The sequence below is a fragment of the Benincasa hispida genome, chromosome 10 (assembly GCF_027475165.1).
Source record: "Benincasa hispida cultivar pf3 chromosome 10, pf3_genome.v1.1, whole genome shotgun sequence".
Taxonomy (NCBI): domain Eukaryota; kingdom Viridiplantae; phylum Streptophyta; class Magnoliopsida; order Cucurbitales; family Cucurbitaceae; genus Benincasa; species Benincasa hispida.
This window is the reverse complement of record NC_143487.1, coordinates 19,117,846-19,144,715: the sequence shown is the minus strand read 5'-3', so window position 1 is coordinate 19,144,715 and position 26,870 is coordinate 19,117,846. Positions and strand designations below refer to the sequence as shown.

Here is a 26,870-nt window from a genome sequence, read left to right as displayed (position 1 = left end):
ACTCCCATCAATAACTCTTTCTAATGTAGCAGGCCCTTTAAGAACTCTTGTTGAGTAGTTTCATTGGAAAGCTCACGCAACACGACTTTGCTTCGTCAACTGTGCTCCCTTATATGATCATCCTCAAGGAAAGTACCATTTGTTGAAACAAACACCCTATTTTCTTCGGATCATAAAAATAACCCCCTTGTGTACCTTTGGGGTAGCCTACAAAGAGGCATAACCTCGACTGTGGTTCCAACTTCTTGGGATTAGCTTCAAGCACATGTGTAAGGCAACCCCAAATGTGGAAGTGACGTAAACTAGCTTTACGCCCGTTCTACAACTCTAGAGGTGTTCTCACAACACTCTTGGAGGGAACATAGTTGAGTATGTATACTGCAGTCTCCACTGTGGAACCCCAAAACGAGTCCGGTAAGGAAGCGTAACCCATCATTGAACGAACCATGTCTAACAAGCTCCTATTTCTCCTCTCCGCTACACCATTCTGCTGAGGTGTACCCGACGCTGAGAGTTGGAAAACGATTCCATGTTCTATCAAATAGTCCTGGAATGCCGAGTCCAAAAACTCTCCACTTCAATCTGATCGAAGTGTTTTAATCCGTCTATCTAATGTGTTTTCAACTTCAGCCTTGAACTCTTTGAACTTTTCAAAGGATTCAGACTTCCGTTGCATAAGATAAACATACCCGTACCTTGAGTAATCATCAGTAAAACTGATAAAATACTCATAGCCACCTCGATCTCACACATTCATTGGACCACAAAGGTCAGAATGTACTAACTCAAGAGGCTCCTTGGATCTATAACTTTTGCTAGTAAAAGGTCGTTTAGTCATCTTACCCTCAAGGCAAGATTCGCACACTGGTAAAGAATTTTCTTCTAACTCACTTAGAAGTCCATTCTTCACCAATCTCTCAATCCTATTGAGATTGATGTGCCCTAAACGAAGATGCCAAAGTTGAACATTTTCTTTTGGAGGGAATTAATGGCTAACGACCTTAGCACATATAAATTCGATTCCAAATTTGCTGTGCAAATAAAAAACACCATCTTTATGAATAAACGCTTTATTCACTTTAAAAGAGATAGTATATTTACATTGCAATAAACACTTTACAGAAATTAGGTTCCTCTTAAGTTCAGGAACAATATATACATTATGTAATACAAAAAACCTATTATGTAAAACTAACTGGAGTCCTCCCACTGCCACAGCTGAGACGAGGTGCCCGGTGCCTACTCGCATCGTCATCTCACCAGCCTCTAGCTGTCACCAAGTTTTAATCCCCTGAAAAGAAGAACAAACATGGTTAGTGGCGCCTGAATCAATTATCCAGGCAGAATCATCATTCTCCACTAAACAAGTTTCAAGCACAAGTAAATCACATTTACCTTTATTGGCCTTGGCTGCTTTCTTCTCTTTCAGATACCGAGGACAGTTCCTCTTCCAGTGTCCATCTTGGTTGTAATGGAAACACTTTCCCTTAGCAATTTGTGGATGCCTACTTGGGGCGACAAGCGGTGGGTTAGCAGTTTTCTTTTCCCTTACCACCCTTCTTCTTCTTCCCTTTGTAAAGTTAAAAGCAGAAGGTGCAGACTTTGGTCTTGAGGTCGAACCTCTATGGAACATCCTAGAGGATGAAGCAACATTTGCCTCACCCTTCTGCCTCTCCTTACTTTGCAGTAAAGATTGGTATGTCTGCAACTCGTTGAGGAGAGTTGCAAGGTTATATTTCACTTTGTTAAGAATCACATTGCTAACAAAGTGCAGGAAGCTCTCTGACAAAGAATGCAGGATTATGCTGACCTGGCTGCCCTTATCGATGATAGATCCATTCAACTCCGCCACATTAAAGTTGACCATCATGTTTAGCACATGTTCACGAACAGAGGTGCCTTCTTCCATTTTAGAGTTGAATATGTATTTAAGAGCCTCATGCATAAGCTGTTCAGACGATTGTCCAAACATCCCCCGTAGGGACTCCATGATCTCACGCGTTGAGATCATAGGCTCATGTTTCTTGGCCAAAACTTCAGAAAGACTTTCCAAGATGTAGGCTCGGGCCTTCTCATTCGCCCTTCTCCATCGTTCGTATGCCTCTCAAACATTTAGAACGGCATTAGGAGCTGGAATAAGAGGACAAGCCTCCGTGAGAGCAAACATGAGATCCTCGATGGTCAAGATCGTCGTGATCATGTGTTTCCATGTTGCGAAATTACTGCCAGTAAATTTTTCGACGCTTAGCAATGCTAACGTAGTTGTTGCCATTTTGAAAATGTTGCTGAAAATACGAACAAAACTTTATTAGAATTTGCTAAACCACTTTTAAACCAATCAGTTTTGCAAAACAGTTTCAAGTACCCTAAGTTATAGACTTCTATTTTGCAATGATGTCCCAGTGAGGCAACATAAACGCCACCGGTGGGGTGATCAGTTACCCCTTCGCTGGGATGGGTAGAACCAACTTTTGGAACTATACCTAACAGCCACCATTTTTCGGTCAATAATTGTTAACCTTTAACTATTTCGCGTAAGTGTAACCCCTCGCTTTTGGTGCCAGAGTCTCGCGCTAATGAGCCCACCGTAGGGAAGAATCAGATTAGGACAAGAGACTAAGTTACCTTATCCTCTTATAGAAGATCAAATAAAGAAACGCGCAAAACTGTCATCCTTTAGGGGGACACTCCCAGTGTGCCTCGAGGCGATTCGCAGTAACCTCATTCAACCTAACAAGGGAGTTCGAGGGATATGTTGTCGCACTTTTGCTCCCACTTACTATGAACACTCTCTCCATCCACCTTGATATTGACCTACCCAAACACCATCCGTTGGGGGGATATACCAAAGGTACCGTAAGGTCGAGGATAGATCTCACGGTGTGGACTATTTAGGAGAAACGTGAAAGGTTTAAGTGAAGCATCTTATGCTCCAAGTACCTCCCATTGAATGTTCTACCTAGGGGTTCATTAACCTAGACAATCTGGCTACTGATTTTAGTCTAAGTCATCTTTTTAAACTCTTCTCATAAACAACGTTTGTCTATGAAATATGAACAAGTTCAAGTAGTCACATTTAAACACTTTAATGGACTGTCCTTAACTTACATGCATGCTTCAAATCTATCTAATTCACCTTTCCAGGTAAGTTTCCAGGTAGGAGTGTTACGTTTCCGTCAACTTAAATACCCCAGCCTAGACAAAACCCTCCTTAGACAAAAGATCCCTTATAGATAGATTTGTTACGCTTTAACCTTTTATTAGCCAATTTAATCCTATTAAACTGATTAAAAGATTAAAGCCTTAGGGTTGCCGTATTAGAACCGTGATCTTAGGTCTATGTGATCCAATTTTTAAACACTTTAAAACCATGAATTAAACCTAAGTGAGCATGCATGTCTTTCTTATTTCTTTTAGTTCTAATTTCTCTTTAACTTTTAAAAAGAAACAACTAAAACCATTGCGTACAACGAGGCGTTTATAACATTTATAAAATAATCTATGTGTCATGCTTCATGCAATGTCCAGTCGTTACTATATATAACTTTTATATAACGCGTAACAACCTTGCAAACATGCTATCATTCATCCTTATACTATAACAATTATAATATAAAGATGATGCATGTCAATGCTTTTTATGCATACATAAATATAACTCTTATATTATATGATGCATGAGCATGCTCTTACATAATTAACTCATGCTTCTCTAAATTATAATAATTACAATAAAGAGATGATGCATGACCATTGCATAACCTAAGGTGGATTTACTATATGTGCATACCATATGACATATAAAAAGTATACATCGCATGTAATAAATAGAGGATTAATGGACCGGGATGAGCCTTTACGAAAATCGAATGAAAAAATCCTAACTATTACATTTTTCATCGAGCAAACCGGTTCACAGGCAGACCGGGTCTTGAACCGCCAGGAGGTCTTCATCGTGTAGCAAACGCCAGTAGGTAGACGATCGTGCAGCGTGCACTAGACGATGGGAGCATAAGTAAACGATCGCGTAGACGACGACGAGGCTGCAAAGCCTGATCGTCTATGCGATTGTGTAATGCGACGACAGGTAAACGATTTACCTTGCGTTACTAAGTGATCGTTTAGTCAATTACTAAGCGATGAAGCCTTCTGACCTAAATGATCGTCTAACGCGCACGTTTTAAATGATACGCGAGCGTCTCATCGTATAAACGATGCGTGCAACCAGGTAAACGATTTACCTTGCGATACTAAGCGATCATTTAGTCAGTTACTAAGTGATGAAGCTTGCTGACCTAAATGATCATCTAGCGCATGCGTTAAGCGATCTGCGAGCATCTCATCGTCTACACGATGCGTGCAACCAGGTAAACGATTTACCTTGCAATACTAAGTGATCGTTTAGTCAGTTACTAAGCGATGAAGCTTACTGACCTAAACGATCGTCTAGCGCGTCCGCACGCTAAACAATACTCAGCGATCGCGTACTCGATCGTCAACCCGATGCGACCAACTCTTGATTACATTCCCCATCGTTTAACCGATGCTTTCATCAGCGATCGCGTACTCCTTCATCTTTACGATGCGATCAACAGCGATCGTATAGAACATCTTTTGCATGATGCGATCAACCCTAGATCACCTACTTCCTCGAAGAACCGCAACGCTTGCCTAGATCGCGTACCACTCATATGCAACGCTTGCACAGATCTGTTTCTATAACGAACAACTCAAAACTCCAAAGAAACTTTGAATACATACTCGATAACGATTATTACTGCCCAAAAACACAGGGGCCTTTACAAAAAATCGCAAATGTAAAAGAATTTAAATCAAACTGAGGCTTAACATCCCGAAAACATCCATTAATCCGCACATCCACAGCAAAATTTAAATATTAAACCAACGTAGAAATACACCCACCATGATAGTAAAAGTCATTTCGTTGTAACAAATGAAATCGGTGTATCAAAACCTGGCTCTGATACCAATTGAAGGATCTCATATCTAAGAGTTCCATGAGCATGTTCGGATCACTTCGATCCCACAGTGACCGAAATACAACATTATACATTCATACGAATAGTTATGTAAACGAATCTTAATTAACGGCATGCTAAGAACAACAAGTTAATAAAGGGACAGAGTTCCATACCAGTTGAAGAGAATCTTCAATCTTCGAAACTCCAACGCAGCGGAACCCTCTAAGTGATCTACCAACTCTCGGCAGAAATGTCGACTGCAGCCGCATAAACAACGTGAACTCACGATCGGAATGGGGACGACACCACCACTAAAGAGCCCTGGGTATTTTCAGAGTGAAAACCCAAAGGGTGGTCTTTGGAGAATTTGGTAGAGGATGGAGGAAACATGAATCGTGTAGGCGATAAGCAAGTGGGAGGGAAAACGACGCTATCATATAGCAGAAGTGCTTATCGTTTAGGAGGAGCTACATGATCATGTAGGATTTGCTGAACGATTGTTTAGGAAAAGTTATATGATCGTTTAGCTAAATCGGCACACTATACGATCGTCTAGAGAAGCTATGCGATCATGTATGCGACAGTGTGCGATCGTTTAGGCACGAGGAAGACGATTGTTTAGGCGGAAAGTGTATCATATAGGCTCTCGATTTTCTTTAGCGATCGTTTTCTATTCTCAACAACGCGTGTCTTCTCTCTTTTCTTTTTGGGACGACGGTTTCTCACTAACCCACATCCAAACGTGAAAATTGACTTCATTATCATATAATTAACCAATTAACTAATAATAAATATAATCATATTATATTTTTTACCTTATAGTTTGATATCACATATCTACTATAGTATTTTCTTCTCTACTTGATATAAATCATATTTATATCTAATTTCCTCCAAAATAATGTATCTCATACATTTAGCCAATTATATCATATATAATTAACCAGTCCAATTATATCATATATAATCGAACTTCCTTTTGTCAATTTGAACATTTCAAATTAACTCAAATACTGCTTCTCAACTTTATTCAAGCTACCCAGGGGACCTAATAGACCTGTGGCTCGAAGCTCCAACGGTCTGTGAATAGCTGACTAAATTCTTTAGCCACGAGATCCATCATCCGTTAACTATCAGGCATTCCACTAAAGACCAACAGCTAAACTTTTCTTATCACAAATATATTTCTATGTCCATCGGATACAACCAATCATGAGTACGATGACTCTTCACAGATGCTCGTAAGTTACATTTGGGCCAAAATACTGTTTTGCCCCTGTAGTTATATCTCACTTCTTAAGTACTACTGATTCCTCTAATGAAAAATATAACATAGTCCAACTATGTGTGAACACCTCTCGGACCAAGAAAAGGTATGTGGTGCCACATCGTTCAAGCCCCAAAATCAATTCTTAAGGGAGTCATTTATCTACTTACTCCTTCTTCGGGGAAGGAGTGAATTCCATTTTGTGTAGCTGAGTTCCCAGCTCACAAATCAGATGAATCCCCAAAATGGTAGGTTTGAATCGGCAACCTGACCACTCGGACCCATACAAATCAAAGGACCGCCCTCAATGGCAGGAGTTTCCAACTCACTCGGGATTGAGGTCATGTTATCTATAGTCATCCAAGTAAAGTGAAATCTCTGTCATGAACGATGTTATATAACGAGACGTTAACACTTCGTGGTTAAGTCTTATACAAACTCTTTGTATAGGACGTCCCCCGCTCGCATGTCCCCAACACGAATGATTAGGATCAGACCATCTGTGACAAGTCACAACACTTGTGACCATTCCACAAAACGGGTCGCGTCCGTAGCGTTACCAAGATAAGGTTTCCCTCTTATATTCATATACTACAGACCATTTTGGTTATCACTCAAGACATGATCCACTTGTATGTCACCACATACGTGCTTGAGTCACATATAGATAACCAGGAATTTTATGTTTATTAGTTTGTGGTAAAGCAAATAAAACAAGCAACTGAGTAAAAATACAAAATGTGAAGTAAATATCATATATTAATAACCCAAGCATTCGTACATACTGTTTACAAACTATGGGACACGAAACTTTAGGACATCAACCCCAACACTCATGATAAAGTAAGGACTTGATTCATAGATATTATGAATCAAAATTTTTCATTAGAGGGTTAGTGGGAACTTAAGGAACAAAATGTCATCACAAGGGTAAAACGGTTATCTTGACCCAGCTGTGATTACAAATAATCTGTGAAGGATCGGCTTACTGATTATGGTTGTATAAAGTGGACATAATATATCTATAGTGAAGGGAGTTCAACTATGGGCTATAGTGGAGTGACCCATTAGTTAACGAATGGGGGTTAATTCAGTCTAATGAGTTTATCCAATTAATCTCGGATCGTTGGAGCCCATGATCTGTAGGTCCGCGAGGTCCCCCTACTAGCTTGTAAATGGATAAGCTTTAGAGTAGCTTGATAAGTTAATTTGAAACATTCAAATTAGAATTAAACGAAATAGGAGAATTTATATTTAAATATGATTAAAATATATGAAGATGGATTTGTGTAAAAATTAATTTAATATTTGATATTAAATTAATTAGAATTATTTATCGATTTTATTAGAAAATTAATTTATGAAATTAATTTTATAAAATTAATAATTTTTTCAGTTTTAATCAAATTGGATTTTGAAATCATTTTGATGTAAATTGAAAAATAACAAAAATAACACAAAATGGAAAAATCGAATTTTCCATTACCCATCTTCTACTAGCTCACACAAACACCACTTCCTTTGGCTTCAATTATTCTAAGCATGAGCTGCAACTCATGCAGTGATCTTCTTTGCATGTTCACTTGCAATAAATAAAGAAGATTGGAGTGGAATTGAGGCATGCATTCAAAAGAGATTTTACTGAAAATTTCAAGTTGAAGAAAAGTTCTTCAAACAGTGTGGTGCAGTGTGCTTCTCTCTGATTTTCTGCTGCTTCAAGTTGTTCTTGAGTCCCACAACTTGTTCTAAAGCTCCAAGAGGATAGTGGGGGAAGATCTTGAGGTGGTTCACAGTGAGTTTTGAAGAATACAACTGTTGTTGATCAAGATCTTGAAGAGTTCTATAAAGGTATGACTACAAACCCTTTTATATTAGATGAGTATGCTTTAGTTTCTACCAAAATTAATGAATTTGAATGCTTATTGATCATTGTTGCTTCCAGTACATGTTGATACACTCTTACAATTGTCAAGTTGTAATATAACAAAAATAGTCTTTCATTTATCCTTTACTTGTTTGTAACATATTATAGTTACATTTTCAACCACTATATGTAAAAAGGTTGTCGCAAAAAATACAACTATTTGTTGTTTAAAAAAAAAGCTATGAATTGGAAAACCAATTCATTTATTTGTCAAGACTTATACATCTCCACTCCAGCTCTCTCAAGTTCAACTATGTACTATTTACATCAAAACCTTAAAAATTGAGAACTTTTAAAATGGTGGGCGTAAGAATCCACAATAGATTATATCCTTTTAAGTCACAATTTTACCATACCCTTTTCTTGGAACTAGTGTATATATTTATATGCAGGAAATAGTACATTTTTTGTCTCTAGGTTTTGATTATAGTATCTATTTGATCTCTAAACTTTAAAATGTTACATATTTAGTTCTTAAATTTTGAGTTTTGTTTCAATTTAGTTTCTAAATTTTTAAATGTTACAATTTTACTCTTGAGATTTGAGTTTTATTTCAAATTGATCTCTAATTTTCAAGACTTTACATTTTTAGCCTCATTTTTTTTAATAAATACTCATTTTCAATCATTGGCGTTAGTTTCTATTAATTAATTTAAAATAATTATATATTAAAATTTTAATTTAATTTTAAAAGTGATAAAAATAATGAAACTTAATTATTATAATTCTTTTAAAAATTTTTAATTTATTAAAATAAATTAACTCTAAAGATGGAAAGTGAGTATTTAATGAAAAATTGAAGTTAAAAGTGTAAATCTTGAAATATAGGGACCAAATTAAAGCAAAACTCAAATGTCAAGGATAAAATTGTAGCATTTTTTAAAACTTAAGAACTAAATTGAATCCAAGCATCAAAATTTAAGTACTAAATGTATAATATTTTGAAAGATAGGGATTAAATAGAAACTATACTCAAAACTTACCAAAAAAATATATTTTTTTCTTATCTATATATATAATTTGAAAACACCATTTTCACTTGGCTAATTCATTTCATTGAGACTTTCAAATGATCTTTAAATAGAAATAAAATGTTAAAAGGTGTTTAAGGCGTTGAGTGTTATTAGAGTATGTGGATTATTTAATTTGTATATAAAATAATAAATAATGAAAAGAAAGGATGTAGTGAGAAATAGTAAACACTATAAAAATTCGTAAACTCTATAACAAATGATGCTTCAAACATGGAGTTGGATATAATAGTGGCTCTACCCACTTGAAGTTGGGAGCCCTAATTATAGGAAAATTGTAAAAAAAAAATAGCATCATCAACTTTCCATCTTTTAAAACTAATACGTTTTTTGAAAAATCGTTAAACTAGTTTTTCTGGATGAATCTTGGGCTAGATCGACCATCGAAATTTAGTTTACAAAATCATTTTTTCTAACTTAATGATTGTTTTGGCCCTAATCTATCCAAATTTTATATACTTTCAAATTTTATCCAAATTTGATTATCTTTACCAAATATTATATCAATTTTTTTTTTTAAAAAAATGAATAGTCTTTCCAAAAATTTAAAAATCAAAATCAATAATCCATCAAAAAAAGGTCATTTGGATAATTGGTAAATTGATTTGGAAATTAAAAATTGGACTAAAGATTTAAAAAAGTTACATTTGGTAAAGATAATTGAATTTGGAAAAAAAATTGAAAATATTTAGGAATATCCCATAATATTTTGAAAAATTACTAGAATCCCGGTATAATATCTCTGACATGCATTGAAAAAGGTCCAAAAGGGCCAAAACAATAAATTAGAAAAAACCAATTTTTTAAACTAAATATGGGCACCCGAGATGGACCAAAAAAAACTATTTGAGTTTTCAAAGAGGTACTAGTTTTGTAAGTTAAAAACGGTGTTATTTGTGACAATTCCCCGAATTATAAATTACTAAATTGATTTGTTTTAAAAGATTGATAATAAAAATGTTAGATAAGATGCAATTTACATTATCTTTTAAGTTGAAGAGTAAGTGTAGATAAATAGATTGGAACCTCTAATGTAACGGGGAAGGGCATTCACAACACACCATCATTTCAAAAGTACAGAATTCCATTACTACAAGAAACACATTACAAAATAGTACACAAGAATCCCCAAAAGAACAACAGTACCAAATTTCTCACTTTCCAGGTACAAAGTTAGTAGCATAAGCCCAAGCATTATTGTTAACAGGGTCAGCCAAATGGTCAGCCAAATTCTCCAAAGGCCCTTTCCCAGTCACAATAGCTTGTACAAAGAATCCGAACATTGAAAACATAGCCAATCTTCCATTTTTAAGCTCCTTCACTTTCAATTCAGCAAAAGCGTCTGGATCGTCGGCCAACCCCAATGGATCAAAGCTCCCACCTGGGTAAATCGGGTCAGTGATTTCACCCAATGGCCCCCCCGCAATTCTGTACCCCTCAACCGCACCCATCAGCACAACTTGACAAGCCCAGATGGCTAGAATGCTCTGAGCGTGGACCAGGCTTGGGTTCCCCAAATAATCGAGCCCGCCTTCGCTGAAAATTTGAGACCCTGCTTTGAACCACACGGCTTCGCCGAATTTGACGCCGTTACGAGAGAGGAGCTCCGGGAAGACGCAGCCGAGAGCGCCGAGCATGGCCCATCTCGAGTGGATCACTTCAAGCTCGCGGTTTTTAGCGAAGGTTTCGGGGTCGGCGGATAAACCGGCGGTGTCCCAGCCGTAGTCGCCGGGGAATTCTCCAGTCAAATAGGAAGGGGGTTCGCCGGAGAATGGGCCTAAGTATTTAACGCGATCTGGGCCGTACCATGGGCTTCCGGAGGAAATGGGCTTGGGCTTTCCGGCGGTTTTTCTCATGGTGATGCGGCCATCGCCGAGGAGGTCGGAGGCGGTGGGGGATAATTTGACGGCTTGGCCGGCGAGAGATGGGGAGGAGAGAGCCATGGATGAAGCTGCCATTTTTGGTTTAATTTGTTTTTGGGAGTTTGAATTGATGAATTGGGAGTTTGATTTGATTTGTTATATAGATGAAGAAGAGATTAAAAGAATAGGTCCTTATCTTGATGAGATCTCTATCTGTTTTCTCATTGGCCAAAATGAAAACTGCAAGATTTTTTATTTGCATCTCCCATTTGGCAGCCTCTCATTCACAATTGTGCCTTCCTTGCTTCCTATGGCTACTAATTACCCTCTCCGATATTTTGTTCGTTCTTAGTAGCCAATGGTAGAAGTCCACGTACTCTTTATCTTTGATATCATGGGACTCTTGATAAGGATAAGAAAAAGAGAGAAATTTTGTTACTTTCAGTTTACTCATTGGTCTCATTGATAGTGAATGTTACAACTTCACCAGTTGAATTATCATGGAGATATTATGACTAAATTGCAGATTAAGCCCTCAGAGATTCAAATGAAACCTTCTAGTCTTTCTTCAAATATCATCTATATAATTAACCTAACAACAAATGCCCTCTTAGCCAAAGAACATTGAAATCATTGTTGAATAAACAAAAAGTCCAACAGATACTGACGAATAATAGTTAGTAGGTAATTGGATACCATAAATACCTTTCGGATGTGAAAAATTACAACATACATATCAATTAAACAAGTATCTTAATGGAATTCACGACCTTGTTCCTCAAATGTGGAAATGATAAGAGATAGGGGTTCAATTTAGATCAGCCTCTATATTTACTAATTATATTCCATTTCACACAATCGTATATCCAACAATAATACAAATTAAAAAGGAAAAAAAGAAAGGTCTTTAATGGAAAGGGCATTTGAAAGGTCTTTAATGGAGAAATTTCTAAATTCATAAATTAGAAAATTGCTAATTACTGTATATACCCTTGGGTTATCAAACTCAACCATTGTAATATAAGTTTTCCATCAGAACAACTAGGGTGGGTACAGACAGAAGGGTGTAATTTTACAACATAATCTGCAAAACTTCAAGCTTCTATGGAAGCAAAAATTGTACAACGTTTTTCCACAATCAAAGAAAGCGAGAAATCCTTGGCTACTATGTGCAGAAGGCCGGGGAAAAAAGAAAGCAAAATAAATAAAAACCTCAATATATTTATATATATGTGTGTGTATGTGTGGGTCTGCGGGGCTGCATTGTTTGATTACTCTGACGTGATGTTAGTCATCAACTTTTGTTGAAATGTACAGGCGTCACAGCTCTTGGTCAAACTCTTAATTTCCATCCCGTAAGTTAGAACTTTGTATCTCTGTATCTGTGGTCATAATTTCATTCATGTAACACAAAGCAACCCCTTAATCAGTGGCGTCTCCTTAAATGTTTTCATTATATGGGACTTGCTCTGGATGCCTGCAATCACCATACAGTCAGTTCAGAGAAGAAAATATAATCACAATAATAAGAGGATATCAAATTAATGAATCTATTGCAATTACAATAACTTATAACAAAAACAAGAGCATTCCACCCCTTCGAGACGATAAAGGAGGAATGAAATGTTTTATGGTGTTAGTTTTCTTTCTTCATTTCATTGCCTTGAAGGACAATTATTGGAGAAACAATTCTACTAAAGCTTTTACGAAGCTTCCAAAAAAGGGAAATATGGTTAGAAGGATATCAATCATCATCTAAGGAGTCTGGACGTCTTTGTAAAAAGCCTCCACTTTCCCAAACCCATGATAAAGCCTGAAACCATAGCTGAAACTTCTTAGGCTAAGGTGAATTCTATCTTTTCAGCTGACGTCCATCTTTTGAGGCTCAGATACAAACCTCTTTTCCATGAAGAATTCAAGAACAGAGTGGATGGCATTTAAATGCACCTTCAATGGTACTACCTATAATAAGTATTAAGATGATGTGCACGATTACAATAGTCTTAGGTAAGAGGTTTCAGTTCATATTCTGTCGATTTGATGGTGTCAACTCTTTGAATCATGATTGGACAACGTAAGTTCAAACCTCAACATTAATCTCTTTGGTCTGGACGAATGGTTTCTTGTACGACGAAGAGAGGTTATGTCAGAATCATAGTTAGGCATGTCTGACCTGTCCAATAACATGCCACATGTGCTATCACCCCAACATTGCAAACTGTATGTCTTTATCAACCATACAAATAGTACTCAATGTGCAAACACATTCGTCCTATATACGTTCCTTTGTGATCTTTACTATTTTATTTTGATAGGAAGCAGAGAGTTCCATTCAAACCAATGAAATTTACATAATCTTTTAAGGAATTTCCAAAAAAGCCCTCCGATTGGAAATCATAGAGGAAGAGAATTACACAAGTCATTGAAGGATTCCACACAGACAAGATGCAAATTGCCAAGATTCACCAACACGCTTAGCTCTTCTGATAAGTACGTCTGTTACTATCTAATCAAATGTGACTATGAATGACTCTTATGATAACTGCTTTAACTTTGTTCTTGAATTACAATCCACAAGAAATAATAAGCGAACTTTGAGGTCCTGGATTAGGAAAACCTGAAATAAGTAATCTATGCTCTCTAGTCAAATATACCTGAAAGAAAGCCTAATGTAGCTTTCCTTGTGAAGACTCCCCTTTGTTTTTGTTCTACATTTTTTTAACCAATGAAACTGTCTATTACACTGATCGGTGGTGTCAACAAGAAGAGATCGAGCTTTGGGCTGCAGCCCAAGTACTAAATGGAAGTTCATTTCTCACCCTAATGGTCTCATTAAGATGCTTCATTTTGTGTTCATGGGTCTAATTTTATCTGAACCCTTGCTGATTGTCTGTGATGTCGGAGTAAATGGAGAACCAACCAATAAAAACTAATACCAGAAAAGAAAGAGGTTACCAAACCTCTCCATGAGCTAAGGAACCTAGAATAATTTGCCGAGAGAGTTTCTATAATCATTCCAAGGGCTGTCTGAGGAGGAAAGAGATGTTGACCAAAATCAGGTGTTCCACAAAAGCTATGCTGTAAAATAAGTAATCAAGGATCTAAACGGAAGTGGGAAAAAACAGCTGAGGCCTTTATGAGAAATACCGAAGAAATTGGAGAGACTAAGATGCCTCTACATCAAATCACTCGATAGCAATTTTTAAGGTGCAAAGTCACCTCAGGCTCTGATCCATTCATTAATCATTAGCATGCACAGGTCTTATTCTTCAATTTTTTTTCTTTTTTTTCTTTGATGAGAGTCCTATTCTTTACATTCACAAGTAATAAATCAAGAATAAAACTTCAAAAAGATAATGTTGATACTTCAGAAGGCAAAAGGCAAGAAACCTGATTCTTTGAACGAGCTACAGCAGTCCAACCCTGAGGATTTACATCAGCTGCCCCATGGCTTATAAAAGCAATTGCTCTTGATTCTTCTTGTCTTTGAATTTTCTTAGGAGGTGGCAACTCTCTCATAATCCACAATAAAAATGCTGATGGAATCAAAGAACCTAACAAGCAAACAAGTACGAACACAATAAACTAAACTTCACTAATAAATGGAAAATGCATGAATTCATGAGTAAACTTGGCATGAATTCATCTTCTCTGGGATGACTATCCATCATTTGAAGTATAATTCAGGAAACTACAACTAAGGTGCATTCAAATATTTATGATCCTATATTTTAAATAAAACTATTATGATTGCTGGGGAGACAGTGCAGCCCACTTTTTGAAAAAAAATTGGAAGGAACAAGGATGCCGATATGTCTTACCTCTAGGACCTTTTTTCTTTTCTTTTCTTTTTGATAAATATTAAAACCTCTAGGACTAATTTTCCATCTACAAATTACAAAATATCTTAAATTTTCATCATTTTAAACAACCAAAGTATTATTGTTTTTATTACTATTATTATTATTTTTTTAAAGAAACCAAACTTTCATTGAGAAAAAAATAACAATAAACAACCAAAGAATTAATGACTTCTGAATACAGTAAAGTGCATAGGCTACAAAGCCATCCTGATGCATGGTGGAGAGGTAACTTTTCTTTTATTACGTGGTTGCTTGTTCAAACAATAGATCAACTGTAACTATCATATCAGGCTCATAAAAACAGATCTCAATTCTCAACTAATACGATGTCAATAACAGTATTAAGATAGTGCACCCAATATCGTATCCAAGCAAAGTACAGTTCAGAGGTTTTTAATTTCAGTTGCACATAAACTCTTTTAGCAAGTAGCATATAACAAAAAAAATCAACAGATTAAAAGACTTCGGAGGACAATATAAAATCTCAAAGAGGATAGCAAATATCTACCAAAATCAATCCTAGAAGGCAGAGAGGGGCAAATCAGTATCTGATACTCGAATAATTTAGATCCCAGATTCCTAAAAGAAAACAGGAGGACATACCCATGCAGAAGTACAAAATCAAAAGGACTAGTGCTTTTACTCCATTTGTTCTCTTGAAACGCCAATTATACGAAAGCTATCATAAGTGAGACAGAAGTTAGAAACTTACAAGAAGCATTCATATATGAAATCATTCACAACCAACAGGGTCCAAACACATAAAGAAACAGTACAACTTACAGGAATATCCGTAAGAAGATCTACCAAAGCACTTGATGTAAAACATATAACGCAGACAACTGCTAGACCACCAACCTGCATGTAATAGAATTATTCAGAATCTTGAGATTTCTTTAGATTTCAGAGAAAGATCCTACATAGTATTCAAGGATCATAGCTTTTTTATTTTGAATTTTTAATCAAGTTAATCTTCATGGACTTCCCGTCCACAGCCATACACATTCAGGAAATAACACTTCAACTGACAGGAGAGGGAAAAGAATTAGACGGTAATTATATAACTTAAGAGTCAATTACCTTCTTCATCTCTGAAGAAGCTTCCTCAGAACGTACTTTTTTCAATCTGTAAAATAACATAAAACCTGAAAATATTTCAGGGGAGAGGGAAGAAAGAGAAATCATAAACGGGTCAGTCATTAAAGAGATTTAACAAAAGTTAAACATCAAATGCAAACGACCAGAATATCATATCAAACAATTGTAATTGTAACTTCTTAGAAGGAAGCCAAAAATATCAGGAGAAATTGCTCACCATAGAAGCCTAGGGCTCCTCCTGATAGGAGGACTGTAATAGCAAGAAAGTCTTCATACACCTGAACACAAGCAATACGTTGGCATAAACAGCATTTAGGAACTTAGTAAATTATATCAATACATGTACAACTACAGGATAAACTACATGTAGGAAAGAAATATGAAACTAAAATTTTAGCATAATACTAATAAATGCTACAAAATGAAAACACTATTTGCAGTTTATTCACAGCACAAAGAATATGGCTGCAGCCTGTAATTAAGAATATCACATTTGAACTTATATTTATGGCTGTAGCCTGTAATCAAGAATATTATATTTCAACTTATATTTATTAATTATGCCTACAAGCAAAGGGCTTTTCGGTTCAGTTCTTTAAGAACCGTAACTCTTAGGTCCCACAAATTTTAATAACTAACTTTATCCAAGGAAAGAAAAAGTATTATTTTGGCACACTTCTGGTAAGTCCATAACTCTAGTTTTTTCTTTATTTAGATTATAATATTAAAGCAACGTATGACCATTTCGAGAATGCTTCAACCATATTATTTACTTAGCTCTAAAGGTTTTTTTTTGTCAAGTCAATTTAACTGCCATGTCTTTCAGATACCCTGCTGTACAGCAGTTGCATATGTAACAACTGAATTTTAGACGATACGAACATGAAAACCAGATTCGGACTTGAAAAGTAATTCATACCCTGGCAACAGCTGTAGAATCAATAGGATTTCTCCCTGCCCCAATCCAGATCAGAATAGAAACTGCGACCATGAGTAAAAACACCAGCATGACAACCTGAAGGAGAGGGATGGCTGCTATAAGATTACATATTAATGATTATATATAATAATGGGAAAAATAAATATCAAACAAGCAAATAGTACATGAACACATTATACTTCACATAAATAAATGATACTAATTAGATGTTCCACATTACCATAATTACAATTTTTTGCCTACTTCCAAGATGCATAGCAGGAAATCCACAACATCTTCGATGCCCATCAACATTTGATGAACCAGGTTTATTCTTCGAATTTTCTAATAAGGCCTGTCGAATGTTATTTTCTTCATCATCTTCATCGTCATCCTCTTCATCATTTGCCTGATGGCAAAGGTCGACCCTATGATATCATATACAATAGAAGCATATATATACCATATAAATTACACAGCATTGTGAATCGAATGAAATAAAAGTATACAAAAAAATGCACTCATAATTGCATTAATATCCAACTTTAGCCATTAGCATCATATTTTCAAATCCACATGTACAACTAGAAAGGGGCTTAAAATTTATGCTTCAACATGGGGCATAATCAATGTCAGGAAAGGATAAGCAGATCTACGAATTCAAGAATAAAAGCTTCTATACTAGAGAGTGGTGGAAACGTACCAGAAAGAAAGAAGTAGGAGAAAAGCAGCAAGAAACAGTATTTTAGGGAAGGCTGCGAGAACAATTCCATTCAAAATTATTAATTTATACTATGTCTAGGGAGCACATAAAATAATAACAACTGTTGAAAACATACCCATGAGGACAAATCCAAACACATGAGACCAGCAGTGCCAGAGCTGAATAATAGCAACAAGTGCAAATATGAAATAGATCATATAGCCTGCAAATCAATCACCAAGTTCCAAAAATTAACATGGTGTTATGTTCAGAAGTTAATGAGAAGCTCTGATAGTCAGAGTGTCCAGAAAAGGAAATAAATTAAACAAAGAACAATACGGTTCAAAGTTTAAGGATTGTTAACAGCGGTCTAGTTGCAGATTGACATTCATACAAGAGCACAAATAAAGTTAGACTACTGTTTTTTTAAGAGTAAATTGCTTATAAAGCTACTAAAGCGGTTTAAATCAATGCCTGAAACAGTTCAACTACAATAGAGATACTTTAGATTCATCAAACTCACATATGCCAAAATTCTTGATATTTTCAATATGATGCCCAAAATACTATTTCGAAAAATGGACCAGGTTGATTCAAATGCAAGATTGAACATAGATTTCATCCCAAGAACAGGGATATATAGGTATGAGTAGCATTTGTATTACAAAGGATAACTGGTCATCTTAACTAGTTTCTTTTTTTTTTTTTTGGGTAAGAACCAATCTTCTTGACTAGTACATACTTACCCAAGTTAGATGAGCCTATCATCAGATGGAGTGCCTGCAAATTGAATTCCAAAGAAAGATCACTATCACATAATGAGAATATTAACTATAAATTATTTTTTATTTTTTATTTTTTTTGCGATTGCTAACAACCAATTAAAAGTAAGTTGGCAAATGGTACCATACTTTGAAAAGAAATGTAATCTTTGAAGATCAGAGAGATTCTATTTATGACTTCCTCTTGGATTGCTGTATGGAATTTGCTTGTTTTAAAAAGAACATGGGGTTCCCACAACCTACATTGCAGTTAAACGCAAGGGAACTATTGCATCTAATGCACTTTGAGCCTAAACTTCAAGGAGCTATGTCATATTTGTACTTCAAAAGATATTGGTTCATTGGAACCATTACGAACAAATCTTATCTGTGTACCAAATTCCAACAACATATACTTTAACTTAAAATCCTGATAAGTTATATAATTCAAGAAGAATTAAGGGGTACAGAGACTACGACTCACTTTTTGACGTGTCCATCCGTCCTGTTGACTCCGCATGTGAATTCTGATTAGCTGGAATAAGAACCAGAATAATTAACGCATAACGAAAAGTACTAACAATAAACCATTCACTACACAATTTAATCTGCAACCACCAGTAAGTTCTCCAGTACGAAGAATTTAAAAATTTTACAGTAGTTATTAGAATATAATCGAGTATGAAAAATCAGGAAACAATAATGAAATCCTTGCTCCATTGCTCAATATGCAGTGATATCTCTCATAGAGCCAATTCTTATTCCTCTTAATCGCATGATTGCAAGATATTACAAGCATAAGTGTCACAAAGTTAAAAGGGAAAATAGACATCCTCGGATCAAATCGCTTAAGTAACTTAACTAAGATCGGGAACCACTAAGTGCACGAAAAGAAAATCCTAAGTTCTGGAATGTATATTAAAATGACGGAGAAAAAAATTCAAAGTGAAAATTTAAGAGACTAGCAATATTAAACAAACTCAGCCTCACGAATTCGTATGTAAAAGAAAGGAACACAAAATCCTATATTCGTACGACAATGTCCCTCAACAATCGAGCTTAGAACAGACGAACAGTCTCCTTCGTTTCAAAAGGATTCCCAACCTAAACGAATGCTTTCCGTCCCAAAAAGTGCGCCAATACGTTTCTAAGCACCAATACTCTCAATTACACTAAATGCCCGACCTGAATAAAGCTTATTTATGAGCATTTGAACTTCAATTCCCAGTGTTTCCAAACAGCATGAATTTCACGAAAGTAATGCCAAATCATTCATAACCAACCAAACCACAATACATCACACAGAGTGATCGAAAAAGAAAACAACGAAGAGAGGAGAAGCAATTCCTCAGACGTCCAGAGGCAATTCAAATTACGAAATATCAAAAAAAGAAAAAGAAAATCCCACAAACTGTTCACAATTCCGAGAGGAGCTCACCTGCCAGAAGGCGACGAAAGCAAGAAGGCCATTGAAGGAAGCCATAGCTACATCGAGAACGAGAAGGTCGAGAGGAAGGCAGGCGGTGTTGGCGGCAAGTAATTCCAGCACCATCTTGGAGAGAAAAAGGAAGGTGTGGTTTTCAGATCGTGTGAAGAGAAGAGAAAGCGATTGATGGTGACGACGATGATGATGACGACGGCGGTGAAGCGTGTTGTATCGGCGGCGGGAAACAGAGGTAACAATCTGAGCGTACGGATTGATAAGAGAGAAGTGAAAGAGAAGGAGCAGAAAGAAAGGGTGTGTCGCTGATTTGCTTTTCTGCAAGTCTTGTCGCTGGCGACGGTGCCCGTCTTGATTTTGTGTTTGTGAGAGACAGACTTCCAATTTTTTTTAATAATTGTAATTAAAATATAAATCACCACGTGAAAAACAAACAAATACTATTGCCTTTACATTTTTTTTTTCACCTTTAAGTAATAAAGTCAATTTATCTTTTTAGAATTTTAATATTTTAGCCTCTTAAATCTATTTTCTTCCTTAACTACTTTTTTAAAAATTGTTTTTTAAGATTTAAAAAATTAAGATAAATTATAATTTATAATTCAGTTGACAAACCTCTAAAAACTTAATGGATTGATTTGATTTGAGATGTGTTTAAAAAAAACAAATTTGACATTGAAGATATATTTGAATTATAAATATAATATTAAATTTTCATCAACATATCAATGTTTCATCCATATTTTCACGTTTTCATGGATTCGATATCAATATAAAGGATAAATGATATTTTCGTTGTATGGTAAAAAGTTCACAAAATATAGAAAAATAAATTATAAAATGTCACTAATGCAAATATAATATAACTAGTAGACATATTAACTAGCTTAAAAATCATAAAATATTTATTTATTAATTTAAATATATTTTATAAGTTTTATACTGTTAGAAATATCTATTGATATAGACATTTTATTGATGTTTTCATTGACATTTCTATAAAAATAAAATTTCGATATTTTCGTCAACATCGACATTATAAACCTCGATTATAAACTATTTTTTTGGAGGTTTAATTTAATATTTGATTCCATTTTTAGAAGTGTTTTTAAATATTTCTAACGGTTTGAAAGCAATTTTCAAATTTCATTTTTCTATAAGTTCGAAGTTACGTCGATTTGTAAGTTTCAAGACGAATACTTTAATTCTTAAAATTTGGTAAAATATCTTGGATGGCTTTTTAGGCTTCTTGAATTATTAATTTGACTAACAGACAAATGACCTAACATGAGTAAATATTTATACTTTGTTATTTAAATTTGAATGGTGATGAGATATTAAGCAGTGATTTTTCACTAAATATACCCATAACATATTTTTGGTTTGCTGTGTGTGAGGCCAAATATTATACACAAAAGTAGATGGAAGAAGTTGCTTGCTTTCCTCTTTTGATGCTTAAAGATCAAGCATATTCAAAGAAGATGGCACCACTAAGATTCACATTTATATGCACATAACCTATATTTCCTTTACTAGCAAAGTTATCATTTGAACGACTATGACGACTATAATCTAAAGTTATTATTCGTCAAGAGTTGTCATTCTTTATTTTATTTTCTTCTTAAATATTTCAATTAGAAATGTGATTAAAATTTCATTGGATAGAAAATAAAAGATCATGACAGGGTTAATAATAGACGAGGCATCGAGACAGGTCAGAGATAAGATATTTTTCTATCCTCAAACTTGTAGAGACATATTGTCTCGACCATTTTCGCAAACCGCAATATACATATGAATGAGGAGATTCCCCAATCTAAGAATGAGTCCTTGTAAGAATCTTCATATATATATTTAAAAATTTAAATCATATATATATAATTTTAAAAAAAATATATATATATATATATATATATGAATGGAGTTTGGTTATTATTGTACAACAAAAAGGCTGAAAAACCAAAAGGTAAGGATTTAATTTAAGAGATATTCCACACCACAAACATTACTATCAGCATAAAAGTGTAGAATCTCTACTTATGTTCATGATTTGATAATTGGAAAAAGTGGACGTGAATCAATTCATGAGATTAATATTTCTAATATCAATTATGTAACTACTACATTATTCATGTTGCAAAGTATATTACTAATACACTTAATATATAGTATTTAATGACACAGAAACAATTTTAATATTATTGATACACCTAATTAATATAAAATATATTAGAGAAAACTACCTTTTTAGTTCTTTAATTTTTGTATCTAAGTTTCGATAATGTATCTTTTTAGTCCCAAATTTTTTAGAATAGGCATAAAATGTCACTAATTCAAATTTTTATTATTATTTTAAATAATTACAAGACATCTTGAATTATAAAAAAAAAAATAGTTTAAATTTTAATTTTAGAGATTAAGAGATAATTTAAAAATATATATATTTATAATTTAAATTAATAAAAATTATTCTATGGCCTTTTAAACTTATCTTTAAATATTATGGATTAAAAAAATATATTTTGAAAATTCAGAAACAAGATGCACTTATTCTTAAAACTTAAGAACTAAAAATGGTACATTTTGAAATATCGGGAATCAAATACATAATATTCTTTAGAATATGAGGACTATTTTTTTCTTTTTTTTGGTAATGAGACTAAAAAGGTAACTATATTATTATTGATACATATTTGGGAATATTTTGGCAAAATATTGTCATTAATTATTATTAGGATACTCTTTTATATGTTATGGTAGGTTTGTTCCTTGCATATTGAAATATGTTTAATTTTAGTCCATATATTTTTATTGAATTTTGAATTTGGTCATTTAAATTATTTATTATCAAAACTAGTTTAATAATAATAATAAGTTTCATACAATGAAACACACTATGTATATATATATTTCTATACTTTATACTAGGGGTATTCAAAAAAACCAATAACTCGATAACCTTGATCAATCCAATCTAACTTGTATGATTTGAGTTCATTTATTATTAATCCATTTAGGTTGGGTTAGGTACAAACAAATAAAAATTTTATGAGTTGAATTGATTTATGGGTTCACTTGAAATAACTAAAATAGATCCAACCAACTTGAATTTATTATTAATTTAAAAATAATGTTATTTTACTTTGATACGATTATTTTACATATATTTGTTTTTATTTTATTTTATTTCATGAATTTTTTTAATTTATCCTCCAACAACTTCTAAAAATAATTTTTAGTACTTTGAAAAAAAAAATTATACTATAAATCGAAATCGAGCTACTAGTCTTAATTAAATATATGAAAATAATTTACTAAAATTTTTACATATTAACATTTTACTTAAAACCAAAATTTAAATAAATGATTTGACTAACTCGAACCAACACATCTCAAATGTTTCGTGGTTTGGTTGGGTTGAGTTCATCATTTAATAAATGTTATTGGGTTGAAGAAATTTATAACCAGAACAATTGGATTTTGGTCTAAACATGCTTCAACTCGACTCAAATCAACCTATAAATACCTCTACTTTATAGGGGAAGGACTCACAAACATTTTTAGAAAATTCATCAATATACTAATAGTATGAATTGAATATAAGATTTATAACAACTACATAGATCAAAATTAGACGTTTGAAAATGAACACATTAAGATTGAACAATTCTCATAGTACAACACCAAAATGATATTTTAAACCTTACCACAATTTTAATACGACATTGTACATGACCAATTTCTCATAATATTCTCATAGCCCGACCTTAAAAGATGACTTCTAGAGTTTTTCTAATGCATAGAATTTGTGTTAAAATTTTGTAACTGATGACCAAAATAATATACCTTTTCGGGATAGTTAGGTTTAAGATTTTAGAGATATTCAAGAATTAAGTATGTCTGGAAATAAAAGGTTTGGAAATAATATTACTAGAAATCGAGGACAACTGTGTTTAGTTGTACATGAGAATAATATCAAAATTTTATGGTAACAAATTAGTTTTGTATTTTATTTATAAAATTAATCATGGACATCTCTATAAAATTTTGATAGATTAATTGATAAACAATAAATTCAATTCAAAGTTTTCAGCAAAATTATTAATTTAACTACCAAATAATAATATTAATTAAATTATTAATTACAAATATTTATAAAATGAATAATTTATAATTAAAATTACTTGATTACATAATTTGATGTAACAATTCGATGAATTTATATAAATATGATGTATTAATTAGTAAAACAATAAAAAACGGTTTAAAAAAATAAATACATTTTGTGATTAATGAAAATCAAATATAAACTAATTATAATTATTACAAAATAATCTCATAATAAATAATCATAATGATAATTAATTAACTAACTAACTATTATTAATAAATTAATAGTATTAATGCATTGATTCCTTACGGTTTATTATATAATTAATTAATTTATTTATGAATCTGGATAGTTAAATTCAAATACTATAATATAAATTTTAAATTATAAATTTAATATTTATATATTAATTAATTTTAATAATTTAAAATAAAAGAATAAATTCGTGTATGAAAAGGGGAGAGGGAATGGGTATCAAGAAAATCTACACTTTTAATGGGTATCATCCATGAATAGGGTAGGGTTGGCAAAAATCTCCACGGATCCCCACCCTGATCAGGGCGGGAATCCTCGATTTGATCGGGGATGGGGTCAAACTCAGGATTATAATCGGGACCCCAGTCGAGGATGGGGCGGGGAAGCGGAGGTCCCATCCCCGATCCCGATTATTTTTTTATTTTTTAATATATATATATATATGAATTTTATAAATAAATACATATAATATATAATTATATATATACAATGTGTAAGCATATATTAATTTTACAAATATTCATATAATTATATATATTACCAAAAAAAAAAAAAAAAAAGGGATGGGTACCACGGGGACCCGTTTCCCCTATCAGAGAATTCCCGTCTCCATCCCCATCCCCGACTTCAATTGGCGGGGATGGGGATTCTCCCGCCCTGTTGCCAACCCTAGGTCTAAGGAATGCATGGGATGCTAAAACTTCAAAATTTGTATCAATCAAGAGAATATGTATCCCTTACCCATTTCCATTCTAACTCTCCCAATCCAAATGCCCCCTAAAGATTAAAAATCAAAATAAACATTTTAAAAGCATATAAATTATAAAATTGACCAAACTCAAGAATGAAAGGATCAAACTAAATTCTCTTTTTTCATTGATAAGGTAGTGTTTATTGTGCAAGAGACCGTCAACGTCTCATTTCTCCCATGTTCCGTGATGTCACTCGTTATAATGCAATCTCTTGTGTCCAAAGCGTTGGAATAGTAATCTTATTCTCTTGTTCACACTTCTTATTCCAAGTGGTTTGTTTTTATTTTGTCACTCGATTTTTATTTTGCAATGATTAGTGTTGATGTAGTGTTTCCCTAAAAAATATTGACGTAGATGATTAGGAAGGATGATGGATGGAAAAATCACAGGCTGAGAAAAAAATCTCCATTATTTATATGTTTTGCTTAATTAATTCTTAATTTATTCAAGATTAAAAAAAATAACTTCACACATTTTTTAATCAATGAAAAATATTTAAAATTTTAATGCGTTTCTTAAACTTTCATTTTCAAGAGAGATAATAAAGGTTAATATGTCATGTTCACTCCCGGACAATGTGATGTATTGTTACATGATAAATAAAGCTTTTTTTTAACTCACATAATTTTTTGCCGCCATTATTTTCAAACTTCCAAGGACAAATCAACCAATGTTGAATTCAAAAAATAATTATTATTATGATAGGTTAGATAGTTATTTAGGTTTCCTTCGATAATTATTTTATTGGTAAGTTTTTCATCTTTCTTAAAAAGACATTTTGTAACGACCCGACTTTCTACTATACTACCAGGACGCTTCTACATGCATGCATAAGCTTGACAATATATATTTCTCAAAGGAAATTTTAATAAAAAGGATAATATTTTTATTTACAAAAATAATAATACCATAAAACACTGTTCGGGGTACCCATGACTCTAAATTTAGAATAAATTGAATAAACCAATAAATTAATTAATGAATAAGCAAAATAACCAAAGTTTTAACTGCCATACTTCTAATCTAAATCATGTCAAAAATAAAATAAAATAAAAACGTAACTGCGGAAGCATTGTCATATCCCAATGACCGGGTCACGAATCCCTCTTGTAATCCGTCAGGCTATCTTTACTTTTACCTGAAAAACATGAAGAAAAAAGAATTAGTATAGAAATATACCCAGTAAGCGACCCACTACAAGGTCCATTAGGTGAGTCTTTAACCTTCCCATCAAGACTCAAGTGTACATTACGCATTGTAGGCATAAGCATAAGGGGCAAGCCCGAAGGCACGCTTTCATAAGTAGTGACCTCGAAGGGACAATCATAGACATAAGTTGTAAACCTGAAGGCTCACAACATATAATGTGCATGGCCCAATAAAAAAACTAACAGTCACTATCAATCCAACATAGTCATTTGCATGCAATCATAGTCTTTAATCATACCTAGAAAGGTTCAAAGTCTCAAAATACATCCATCATTTAGATATCACAACCTTCACATACAATCATAATTTTCGTGGCATAAACATATTCCTCCGTAACCCCCTTAACAGTCAAACATAGCAAGTCATAACGGTTCAGTCCAACATAGAGAATCATGCTTTCAGTACAATCTCATACTTAACAACAACTTAGATTCAAGGGCGAACCGGTAGTGAAACGCTTACCTCGAGTTTTAGACACAAAGGAATTAACCCAAGTAAATCAAGCAGCTGAACCTTCCTCTTAGTTTAGCAAAAGCTTGAATCAAGGTCCCTAACACCAACCATAAACACAAAATTCAACTTGTGGGGCCAATCCCCAAAACATACATAATTTATTCCAATAATCCCTACACAACTTACCCAAAACTTGCCAAAATTAATCCAATGAAGAGTTGGACAACTCATTAAAAGGC

The 26,870-nt window shown here is 33.7% G+C and overlaps 2 protein-coding genes across 2 annotated transcripts; both read right to left on the bottom strand.

The window, feature by feature from the left end:
• Window positions 1-10,270: 10,270 nt before the first annotated feature.
• Window positions 10,271-11,613, bottom strand: LOC120088646 (chlorophyll a-b binding protein of LHCII type I, chloroplastic). Its single transcript, XM_039046062.2, has one exon. The coding sequence runs from the start codon at window positions 11,160-11,162 to the stop codon at window positions 10,359-10,361; it is 804 nt and encodes a 267-aa protein (XP_038901990.1). The 5' UTR covers window positions 11,163-11,613; the 3' UTR covers window positions 10,271-10,358.
• Window positions 11,614-11,988: 375 nt separating this feature from the next.
• Window positions 11,989-20,252, bottom strand: CAND3 (tobamovirus multiplication protein). The gene is made up of 13 exons (XM_039046646.2): window positions 19,849-20,252; window positions 18,895-18,945; window positions 18,396-18,429; window positions 17,786-17,872; window positions 17,650-17,701; window positions 17,188-17,374; window positions 16,947-17,042; window positions 16,245-16,305; window positions 16,010-16,074; window positions 15,713-15,787; window positions 15,533-15,608; window positions 14,457-14,620; window positions 11,989-12,543 (listed from the first exon to the last, which is right to left on the bottom strand). The coding sequence occupies exons 1-13, from the start codon at window positions 19,960-19,962 to the stop codon at window positions 12,520-12,522; spliced, it is 1,086 nt and encodes a 361-aa protein (XP_038902574.2). The 5' UTR covers window positions 19,963-20,252; the 3' UTR covers window positions 11,989-12,519.
• Window positions 20,253-26,870: the final 6,618 nt, after the last annotated feature.

Coding starts and splice junctions, on each gene's coding strand:
- LOC120088646 (XM_039046062.2), bottom strand. CDS start 11,162: ATGGCAGCTTCATCCATGGCTCTCTCCTCCCCATCTCTCGCCGGCCAA.
- CAND3 (XM_039046646.2), bottom strand. CDS start 19,962: ATGGTGCTGGAATTACTTGCCGCCAACACCGCCTGCCTTCCTCTCGAC. Junction 17,702..17,785: donor GTTTGGATTTGTCCTCATGG/GTATGTTTTCAA, acceptor TTGTTCTCGCAG/CCTTCCCTAAAATACTGTTT. Junction 16,306..16,946: donor ATTCTACAGCTGTTGCCAGG/GTATGAATTACT, acceptor GCTTGTGTTCAG/GTGTATGAAGACTTTCTTGC.